The sequence below is a fragment of the Aptenodytes forsteri genome, unplaced genomic scaffold (genome assembly GCF_000699145.1).
Source record: "Aptenodytes forsteri isolate BGI_AS27 unplaced genomic scaffold, ASM69914v1 Scaffold283, whole genome shotgun sequence".
Taxonomy (NCBI): Eukaryota; Metazoa; Chordata; class Aves; order Sphenisciformes; family Spheniscidae; genus Aptenodytes; species Aptenodytes forsteri.
In genome coordinates this window covers 297,834-309,308 of record NW_008794167.1, presented here as the reverse complement: position 1 = coordinate 309,308, position 11,475 = coordinate 297,834, and the positions used below count along the sequence as shown (strand labels likewise).

At 47.3% G+C, this 11,475-nt stretch overlaps 1 protein-coding gene across 1 annotated transcript; it reads right to left on the bottom strand.

The window, feature by feature from the left end:
* Positions 1 to 3,602: 3,602 nt before the first annotated feature.
* Positions 3,603 to 6,943, bottom strand: DSTN (destrin, actin depolymerizing factor). Its single transcript, XM_009281422.2, has 3 exons — positions 6,630 to 6,943; positions 6,317 to 6,393; positions 3,603 to 5,021 (listed from the first exon to the last, which is right to left on the bottom strand). Exons 1-3 carry the CDS (start codon positions 6,887 to 6,889, stop codon positions 4,912 to 4,914), a joined length of 447 nt encoding a protein of 148 aa, XP_009279697.1. The 5' UTR covers positions 6,890 to 6,943; the 3' UTR covers positions 3,603 to 4,911.
* Positions 6,944 to 11,475: the final 4,532 nt, after the last annotated feature.

The window sequence follows — 11,475 nt, the reverse complement described above, 5'->3', positions numbered from 1 at the left end:
CCCCCCTCCACCCCCCCACCCTTCCCCCAAACCTGCCTCCCATCCTTGATGGAAGGCACGCTTTTATCCAGCGCTCGCTGGGGCTTTGCTGATCGAGGCTGAGCAAGGGCTGCTGCACCCAGAAGTCGGGGTGCACGTCAGCGCTGAGCCCGTCAACGCTCATTGCAGAAATGGGCTGAGCGCCTTTGGGGGGCTGTGCTGCGCCGCGGAGAGGAGGGCCACCCTCCAGATTTGGTGGGTGGCTCGGTGATGTCCCTCTGTAACTCACCGCCTGCCCCTGCCTGCATTTCCTCGCACGATGGAAGGTGATGGAGCTCACGCACCTGGCTGTAGGGCTGTGTCTCCCTGCGGAGTGGTGGCCCCAGCCCTTTGCATGGCAGCTGAGACCCCACACACTCATTACAAGCCCTGCTGCTGCTGCCCCCCCACCCCTCCCAGCCCTGTTCTATGAGGGCTGTTGCACGCACATAGACGGCAGAACCTGCAGGCGCCCCGGGCTCTGGCAGGTCCATCTCCCCACAACGGAGGGACAAACTCGGTAAGCAGACCTTTGTCCCGCAGCCGTGATGAGCCTTTAGTTTCTCTTTCTGGACTTAGTGATGCATGGGGAGGACCTCATGACCCAAGGAGTGCCAGCGACCTCAACGCTGTCAGCATTGCCTCTCGCTGCAGAGCAGCGTGCCTGCCTGGCCTGTTGCCTTTTGGCTTTTAAGAGCCCCAAAAGTGAAGGAATGCCTGGATTTTACCAGGATTGCAAAAAAACCCCCACCCAACCCATAGGCTGGACTAAGCTGTTGAGCATATCTGGGTGGCCATCAACCCCAGAAAGCCATCGGCAGGAAGGGCCCCAGAGCAGCAGGCGCAGCGAAGTGATGCAATCCTTCAGTTTTTCAATTTTTTGCTTTTGCAACAATTTCCTTTATTGTGAACGCTTGTACAAAACAGAGCAGATACCCAGGCGTTAACACAAGAGCAGTAACAAAGCCCCCAGCCAACACAAGGAGGGCGGCTGCCATCCCAAGCGCGCTATGGGGCAGGTGGACTCTGATGGGGCTCCAAAAGCCACACAAGAGCAGATTTGGTGTCCCGAGCGTGGGGGGACATGGCACCCTTCCAGGACACATCGCTGAGCTGGCTGTTTTAGGAAGAAAGAGAGGGGCTGATCTTGTTAAGCAAAGCTGAAAAAAACACATTTCTTTGGGGAAAGACATTTAGCTTAATTTTTGATACCTGGAGTGGTACCGCTGGGATTTTTTTCTTCCCTCGGCACCTTGGCGGAAGGGGAAGGACACCTCGAGGGACTAGGAGAAACCCAAGCCTTGCCCACCAGCACGCAGGGCTGAGGACTGGCCAGCCCCTGCTCTCCCAGGAGCTGGTGGGATTTTGCAACGTGCTCGCCCAATGGCATGGGCTTTGCCGAGGGTTACCTGTCAGCCTGTGACTCGGGGCAGGTATGGTCGGCAGCTGGGTGCTGGGGTGCTGCAGGCAGGTACTTTATTTAAAGATCAAGCAATCGCCCAGCTGGGGTGATTTTGAATGGGAGCGCTGGATCCTTCCGCTGATTTCGGCCAAGGCTGGAGTTACCTTTCAGCCTGGGTACGTGGGTTTATCAAGCCATAGCTTAGACACTCAAGTTCACCTTTGCTGGAGCAGCTAAATTAGATTTACGCCATCTGCTGCTCACACTCAGGCCTGAATTACCAGTCTCCGTCTCCCATCTTGATCTTCTCCCCAGTGTAATGGACAAAAATGGCTTTTGGGAAACCCTTGCCTGCATGTGGGCTTGAAAAGGTTTCTAGCAGCTCTGCTCCTGCTGCACCTGAGCTGTGCTACCTGGGCTGCGGTCCTGCTGAGCTTGCACACCCCCAAGCCATGTCTCTCATCTGAACCCCTTCACCTTTTTCTTCTTCACGTAGTCCTGTTAGAAAGTAATTTCTCTCCCCAGCAACCAGCCAAGCTATAGGAAGCATTCCTCATGTTGTCTCTCCCTGCTTGCCCTGCCTTTTCAGACGGTCTGGGTGATTTGGGAGAAACCTTAACTGAAAGGATTTGAAACAGTCACAAGAGGAAACATCTTCCTGTGCTTTTTATCCCCTCCAACCGCAGAAGGGCAAACAATCTTGGGAGGCAGTGAAGTTTGGCCCACTAACTCCATGATGTGGACAAGCCTGAAGCATCATAGCTCTGAAGGTTAAGTTACTGCCAGCACTGGCGTGCAGGAATGCTCTTCCAGAGGCCGGTATAATACCTCACAGGGCTTGCTGCGAGGGTCCTAAAAGCGGCCAAAGCCTCTTAGATCAGCTGAAGCTGTGGGACCACACCTAACCAAGGCCCAAAGTGCCACCTCAGACCTCTCATCCCTCAAAGTCCCGGGACTAAGGCACTTTGTACCCAAGTCCCTGACCCAAGGGCTTTCACGTTGTGGGAAGTGCCCTTCTACCTTCCAGGTCTGACATCCCTCCCCCTTTGCAGAGACTCCTGCTCCATTTTCTAACCAAAGGAAATCCCAAGCAGAAGTCCACCACGGCATCACCTGGGCTGGATATCTCTGATTCAAAGATGCCTGCAGTCTGGAGGCGCTAGTTATCAGCTGGATCTTGGCTGGGAGTTCCCTTTGTTTGTCAGGCAGCACCACTCCCGCTGTGTCACTCCGGTTTCCTTATCTCAACCTGGACTTTGGACAGAGATCAGTACTGCAGACACCTAGGCAAGGAGGAGCTGTTTATGGGGATGACTACCCACTTCAGCAAGCTCAGAGTTGACTGAAACACAGGCTAAAAGCACCCGCAGAAACCAAGCTGGTGTGCTTTTCTCTCCAAACCAGAAAGCTTCACTCCGGTGGATCTCTTTACATCGGAAGACCTTGTGGTCCCAACCCTGCGACCCACGTGGGTGCCAAGTTAGAGCAAGCCTTTAACTAAAGATTTCAACCATGCAGCGTGGCCAGAGAGGGCACATGCTGAGTTAGGTAACGGACCATTATTTCCCCGGCCCCACAGAGAAACCATTGCAGCGCACTGCTCTGTCGAGGAGCTGCGGGTACAGTACAGCTTTCTGTTCCTGCACATCTGGCAAGAGCTTGCAGAGGAAGGGGCAGCCTGGAACTGCCCGGGCTTCACTGGGCTGGCCAGAGAAAGCTCCCTCAGTTCTTACAGGGAATGCAGCACAAAGTAACTGACACGTGCTGGGTTTCTCCTGCTCAGACTGCAAACACCAGATGTTTCCCAGGAAGCTCCCCAACCCATGGAAATCAGGGTCCGAAGCCTAAAAGGAAGAGACCAGGTGCTGTTAGGGAGCGAAAGCCTGCAGCAGGCTGGCAGCCACTCAGCTGTGAGAGGGGTACAGTGCCAAGGAGGGCAGCACACTTTGCAGACAGATGAACCTGCCTTCCACCCTCCAACTCCCTCCGCTTCCACCAGCTCCTCCTTCCAGCCTGTTTCCCCCATCCTTTCTCCCCCGTGAGCAGCACAGGTCGGTAGCTGCGGAAGGCGTACCAGCTCCCTGAGCGCCCGACTTACGTGGGGCACCGGCATGCTCAGCCAGCAGCACCAGCCTCGCTGCAGGACTAATCCAGAGGCTGGAGAGGAATCAGTCACTGACCCAGGGGAGGGAAACCCCATTTATTTAGGCTATTCAAATGTGGCACGCACAGAACATATCACAGTAACGCACTGAAGGCTAAGGGTTGTTTGTTTTTTTTTTTTCTTTTTCTCTACAGACATACAGGAAAACTCTATGCAACTCCCATGTACACATTACACAAAGGAAACAGCTTTAATCAACCACTGGTGAAACATGGAAGCTTTTAAGACCTCTGTAGCTGGCACAGGAATGTTCTCTACCCCCCATACAAAAGGCATTTCAGGTCAGACTTTCTAGTAGGTGATATTTCCATGCATTTCTACAGAATTAAAGAAGCTAACAGACAAAAAGCCCAGATCAAGCCGTATTAGTCAGGCTGATTGGTTCTACTAAGGTAAATCAATAGTAATTATGGACAAATGGACCAAGTGACCAAAGACTGGGGCTGAGAATACCACTTTTTAAGATGTGGTTCCTTCTCGTTGTACTACCCATAACTGGAGAGCTCTGATATAAGAATCTGCATTTGTAAAAGCCTCAGAAGCATCTGATCCACTAGTAAGTGTGTATTAGTGAAACTAAGGTAGTTCTAAATTAAACTATGTCAACAGAAAAGCAATTTTTATAGAATCACTCAGGCTGGAAGAGACCTCAAGACACTTCGTAACAAGAAAATTGAACCTGCAGAACAAGTGAACCTTTAAATACTATTACTGCACAGTGAGTTTACAAGAGAGTGCATTAGGACTATTTCTGCAGAAAAGTGTGTCTATTTTATCTCTAACTTCAGAATTAGCCTTTATTAGTACTGCTCTGCAACTGCAAGCACTAAGAATTTAACCCAGTTTTGGTGCCAAGAGGTTGCTTTAGCCTAACTTTAACTACAGGTTTGAAGTTTTGTATTAAACTGTTACAGGGGAAAAAGTTTCTGAGTTTGGCAATTTGGCCAGTAGCCTCAAAAAGACTGACTGAATTTTGCTTGTTACAATTTAGAAAAGTAAGAACAGGAACCAGATTGTTCTCACCTCCCCCCCTTTCATCCCACGATACACTGCTGCATTGGACCAAAATTTTTGGAGACCTTTAGTGTTAATCCATCAGGGACAGTACTGGGCTGCAAAACCAATGCAAATACTAATACACCAAGATAAATCCTTAGATTTGATTTATTTAGGGTCATTTGTACATACGAGCTACATCTCCAAAATCTACTTTATTCTACAAGACAGCTTCCCTACAGTTAGTGAAACCCTTGCCTAGAATGGTTGCTTTACATAACTGATATATTAAAACATGGAATGCTTGTAGAGTTGTGGCACTGTATGACATCTACACGGGACTTCCTTCAAAAGCTACGACTAGGGAGCCTCCTAGCTTCTCAGCAATGCAAGCTCGGTTGAGGTCCTCTGGCCCATTTGCTTGGCATTCATGCTTTATGCCTAAAAAAAGAGGCAAGACACTCAATAATGCAGTATTTCAACATGCTAGTAATCAATCAAAGAAACATACTTGGTAGTAATATTAGAAGAGCCAATCCAGTCACTCAAGCAGGTAAGTCCTGCCTTAGCTTAGGAATTTGGATGTTTTTCCCCGATAGTCACAGGAGACATCTGGCTACACACCAAATATCAAAGTAGAAATACCAGCGAGAAAGTTTTCACGAGATCAGTGCTCAGATCGTTAGCCTTTGCATTGCAGGCTATCTTACGAGTGAATCTCTTATTTCTAGTGCTACCCTGGATATGGCAGCTGAGGATGCTACACACAAGCACACTAAGATGGCTAACTCGGCTCCCGCTGGCTCTGAGAGGTGGGTGAAAGGATCAGTGGTAATTTGAGATGTAGAGACTAGAAAAACTTTGCTGGTCTAAGGAATTAACAGTGGTTTCTTTTTCTGGAGGGTGAGGAGCCCAACCCAAGCCTGTCTTATGTGGAGAAAAGCAGAAAAATCACAGGATTTCTTTTTTTCAACTTCCACACGTGCAGCACACAACAGTCTCCCTGGCTAGTTCCAATTCACTGGCGAGTTGTCCTGTGAAGGCTGGTACTGCTGCACAATGATCCTGTCAGTCCTGCACACTGCAAGACTGTGGTCCAGTGCAGCATGAGGAACTGAAGGGGGGGGCAGTGCTATCTGGCTATGAGCCATCGTGATGACCCACTTAGCATGAAATTTCTGAATGCTGCAGCAAGGTGTTTACTCCTTGGTTAATGGTGCCTGACAGGCTGAACAGAACTTAGCTTCTCCACTTAGAGATGCAATGCCTTTTGCAATGAGTAATCACAACAGCATCTCTAAATCAAGTGAATTGTTTATTACTACTACTACAGCACAGTAAGTTTATGAAATTGTGTATTTCAACAGACACAGGGCTGAAAGTCTTCTGCCACAGAGGCAGCTCTGCACAAAATCCAGCTCAGCATTACGAATCTAATGGTTTCTAGCCTGTATGGTGCAGATGCGCTGCTCTGTACAGTACAGCTATGGTGTCATGCATTGCAAAGCCTGCTCTTGTCCTGAGCACAGTTCTAGTGCCTCTAAAATTCAGAGTCAGACAATATAAATTTTAGCCAGAGCTCATTTTAGCTCTGTCACAGGGCATTTCACCTGTGAAGTTCTCATCTCTCACTAGTATCTCAAAAAAAAAAAAAGCCAATTAGCCAACGGTTAAGCCTTGCTGTGTAAGCATTCTAGGGGTATAGCACAGCTAGAAGCGTTAGCTGTATTACGTACCTTGAAACTTCTTTTTGATTGCATCCTTGGAGCTTGCGTAGATCATCTTACTTTTGAGAGGTGCTTGTTCTGGTGCCCTAGTGGGATACACCAAAAAAAGTGCAATTAGTGACATTTATTATCCAGCATAGACAGAAGCAGTGTCCTACCGATTACGGACAAGTGAAACGTCTCATGGCTCAGAATACAGGCATCAGGCTGTCCAGCTCACTTTAAGCCTGCCATCTTGCCAGCCTGGGCAGTACAAATGCTCAGAGACCTCACCCACAGTGCTTGGACTGCATGTTAGGAACGAGTTGGGAATATGGCTTACCACAAGAAAAACATCAACTCTTCTTTTTTTGATTCCTTGGTCTCGAAGCTTGCATCATACAAGGCATAACGGCAATCCTTCTCAGGAAGCATCTGCACAAAGTGCTTGAAAGGGTCGGTAACTGTCACACCGACATCTCCCACCAGAATCTCTTTGCCTTCTTCCACAATAATGCACTTTTTGTCTGGACTGAGGCAGAAGATGACAGCCTTCTTCCTCTTCTTAATTTCCTCAGGCGTAGAGCACTTCCGCACTTTCATGTCATAGAAGATACGGCATACCTCATCGGCAACTTGTACTCCAGATGCCTACAAAGACAAGAGCAAAGACCTTTAGGGCTACCACTGCAAATTTTCACAACTACATTACCACACTGCCTTAAATCCGAGGCTAAAAGACAACCGATACTGGCAATAGTCACCAGTGGCCCGAGAGTCTTGTCAGAAAAGGCTGCAGGCCCTCTTTTTCCAAGCCAAGTAAAGAATCTGGAGTCTTGATGCTGCCCACAGCCAGCTGCCAAACCAAAACTATTCCAAAGAAGGCACAATCCTACTTATATTAGAACATTGTTTTGGGGTAGTTTTACAGGCATGTCCACCCCTTGTCCTCCGAGATTCAGTTGTGGTAGATCCTTTGGCATTAGAGCAGCTTTTGTTACCCATTTCAGGCTGGCTAGACAATCAAGCCCATGAGGATCTTCTGTTCAAAGTTTCCTAGCCATTTCCAGTATGCTTGCTAGCAGCTTTAGGAACAGAGGTAAAACATGGCCAAATTCCACGCTTGTCACATGGATTTGGTTTAGAGATCAAGAGAGATGTAGTGGGGTACTGGGACTGTAGTGGTACAGTTTTTAGCTGAACAAGCCAACTTTCAGAAGCTGCTCTGAATTCAGTGTTTTAAAGGGAGAACTTGCAAGTCTAGCAGTTAAAATGTCTATTTCCCAGCAGTTCCTCCATCAGTTTTTAAAGCAAGCTGCCTTTTCAACTCACCCCCCCCCCCCCCCCCCTCGAAGTCTGGTGGGAAATTCTAGTTACTTAGTGGTATCCCCCTGTGCTAGCTGCAATAGGAGGTGCAGATGCAGCATTACCAATCTAATGTTAAAGGCAGCTGCACAGAATAAAGAGGACAAGACCTAGCAAGAATGACAAGAGGCTGAACTGCATTTTCAGTCTGCTGCTTTTTTGGGAATGAGACAAAAAAAAAAAAAAAAAGAAAGGTGGAAGGAGAAGCATTTCTAGCTGCAATAGGAGGTGCAGATGCAGCATTACCAATCTAATGTTAAAGGCAGCTGCACAGAATAAAGAGGACAAGACCTAGCAAGAATGACAAGAGGCTGAACTGCATTTTCAGTCTGCTGCTTTTTTGGGAATGAGACAAAAAAAAAAAAAAAAAAGAGAGGTGGCAGGGTAGAAGCATTTGTATCTGAGTTTTGTTCTCAGAGTGCAGTAAAGTTGGAGAGCTTAAAAGCAGCTGTGCAGTAGCAACTACCACAAATATGGGGAGCCATACTGGCCAGCAGACACTGCTGGAAGGACATCATGGACAGAGCAGTAAAGACCAAGTTGAAGCCTGTCCAACACTCATCTATCTGTTAAAAATGCTGCATGCTGTGTAAACAGTGAGACTCCTTTCCAATACCGCTTCTTCCCCCACTGGTTTTTGGTCTTCCAAATTCAAATGACATTATCCTCAGACACGGCAATTCATATCTCAGAAGGAAAATCGCCCTCCTCCCTCTGTGTAAACTGCCACCTGTCACTGTTAAAAGCACAGTCAGCAGTACTAAACAGTCAGGTAAAGCATCATGTGAGATATACCAGCTGAAAAAGACTAAAGGTTGTTCCTCATTTTGTTTTTCCTTAAGCTCAGCCCCAAAACATGTGCTTTATAGATTCATATTGTGGGGGACATTGTACCTTGTCAGAGTGGAAATGTTCTAAAGAAACAGCAGAGTTCAGCTGCAAAACCAGGGAAATCAGTGGTGAAGGGGAACTGCTTAGTGCTAACTTTCAAACAAGCTGTCCTTGAGAGATGGTTATTGATTGGACAACTACTTAATGTGTGGTTTCTTTAAAGCCTTGACGAATGCCTACCACGCAGGACCTCAGATGAGCCCGGATTCTCCTTTTTCTACCAACATCTCTCCTTCTGTAACTTCTAGTGGCTGGCATAGCTTTGCTAACCCAGTGAAGAGAGGTGGCACAGCTGGCAGAATCTATTACCATGGAGTCTGGCATCTAGATCTCCCCAAGTACTGGTCATGCAAAATGAAGGCAATCTCATACAGCAGTGAATCCGAGACAGAAGCTTTTCTCTAGCGTGGAGAGCAGTGCTCTTTAGGGGTTTACTCAAATACAAGGGGACCTCCCTCAAGATTTACAACGCATGGTTTGTCTATTAGGGGTAATCTCTCCAGAATCCCTTGCACTTACTTTGGGACAGGAGACCAGGGAGTAAGTCACCATGCCTCAGCTGCCTGGCAGGCAGCCACCCTTCTGCATAACTTCAATAAGGCAAGGAAAGTAAGCGGAGAAAGCCTATTCCAGGATAAATTTGAGCAAAAGTGCAAACATCGACTTGAAGTGACTCATTTGTATGTCACCTCCTCCATACGGAGAGACTGCACTTTGTCAGAGTGTGACTGAGAACTAATGAGGAATAAAGGTCTTTCTCCTCCCATCCCTGTGGTTGATGTAGGCAAGAGCTTGCTGGGAAGACTAAATAATACAAGGTTGCCCTAATAAAGCAAACAGTGCAGCGACTAGAACTACTGCATCATTCACTAAGGACAAATCCACAGTGAACGTGACAACCCCCACCCCCAGGGTCTGTCTTCTAACTAGTGGCACCTCAGTAGCTGACAACAGGTGTTAAGAGTCAGGTTTTAGTCACAAAAACCTCAAGATTCTAAGTAGAAAATGCTTAGAAAGCCTGAACTAGCACGGGAATCAGTCTAGTAATTGCATAAAAGCGGTTCATGTCACCTAGCTCTACCTTTGTCAATTCTTGATCTTTGCTCCAAGACCACAACAACTAATTCCCCTGCACCAATTCCTGTTGCCAAGAAGTTAACTTTGACAGAAGAGTTTAATGCTCAGCAGAGAGCCAGAAGCAAGCAGCAGCAACGGAGCTGCAGGTTGATGCAAACTGTGCAGTCAAGAGCATATGCTTGTGCTACTGCACAGCCAGAAACACATCTCCAAGTTGGGAGACAAGTTGTTTCCTTATAAAGAAACTGAGCACTGCTGGCAAGTCAGTTCAGATTCCAAAAATGTCGAGAGTATTCAGTCTGGAAACTGAAAATTCACTGTTAATCTGCAGCTGATAACTGGGACCGACCAGAAGCCGAAGGGACAATGTTAAGAACTGGATTTTTTAACTTTCCAAAGCAAAAGGCTGTTAGTAGCTGGTGCTACTCCTTTTCACAGCTGCTGTACAACCCCTGGATTCATCACGCAGGCTGACATTAGCAGCCATTATATTGCTAGGGACAATGCAGATTTGTTCCATCTGAAAAAACCCTATAGCTGTGTCACAGTACGGGTTGAAATGAACCCATAAACTCCCGGTGCAACTAATTGCTTCCAAAAAGAGGATCTACTTTTGTAACTGTAGGACTCCCTCTTCAACCCTGGGCTTGTACCAGCCATGACTGGCTTCATAAACATGCTTAAAAAGGGAAAAAACCCTGAATCCTAGGCAGCTTTTGTTGTAAGTTGGTTGCAACCATTCTGTGTAGGGCAGCAAGAGGATGACTGTTAAGAGTACTGGAACAAGGAGAAATGCCACACTCGTAAATACATGTCCTCAAACAACATTTTAACCGTGTCTCTGCTGATTTGTCCAGAAGAATAGCTGGTGAGAAGCCTCTACCCCGCCAGTAATGACAGAATAAACGTTTATTTGTTAGTCTGCATTTTCTCTCTTTGGCCCAATATCACTCCGCTCAGATGATTCAATACAGCACATTCATTATTATTTTGTGCATTCTGACTTAAATGCTGCAGGGCTACGACAGCTAGCCTGGTTCTGTTCCTTTTTCAGTATGAAAGCAGTTATCCAACTCTGGACTGGTACATGGGTGGCTGTTCATTGAGCAGTACATGTTGCAAGAACTTGTGGGATACACGACCATTAGCTGGTGACATTTTGTTGTAGGGGACAGATAAATCCTGTAACACAGGCAACACCAACTTAAAACCATTCTCAGGACACAACTGCAGAGAAAAGACTACATTCAAGTAGCCAGCCTGTTTCTATAGGTGTCGAGGACCTTAACTGCAGGGCCTGTTAACCTCACTGAAACAAGGCAGCAGCAAGGAGGCAAGCCACCTAATCATCAGATGGGAAAATGACGCCAGTACAGCATATTCAGGGAGACATTCAGGCAAGAATGGACAGAGTAAGTTTCTCTGAGGGAATCAGCAAAATAAGTTCTCCCCCAGAACCTCCATGCAACTATTGCAAAGGCAGCGTGTCTTGCAGGCAGTGTTGCCTCGTACATTATTCTGGAGCACTTATACCAGTATCCCCATTGTATTTTCATATAGACTGCTGTAGGCACATGAGGTAATGGTTGCATTAAATGCCTTGTCAGCATGCGCTGCAGTAACACAGCAGCTCTTATTCCCTACACAAAGCCGTCGTTCCTGCCTAAGTGCAAAGCACTGCAGAAGTCTTGCGAGAGCAGAATGCCGTCCCTACACAGGGCAGCCCAAAGAGAGAGCCTTCTGTCTAGCAGGCTTCCAACTGTAAGAGCCGTCCCCAGCTGCCTCCACTAATAGCTTCCAATACTTTGCCTCCATCACCAAGTACTCTACAACTGAAATTTAATCTAAATAGGGGA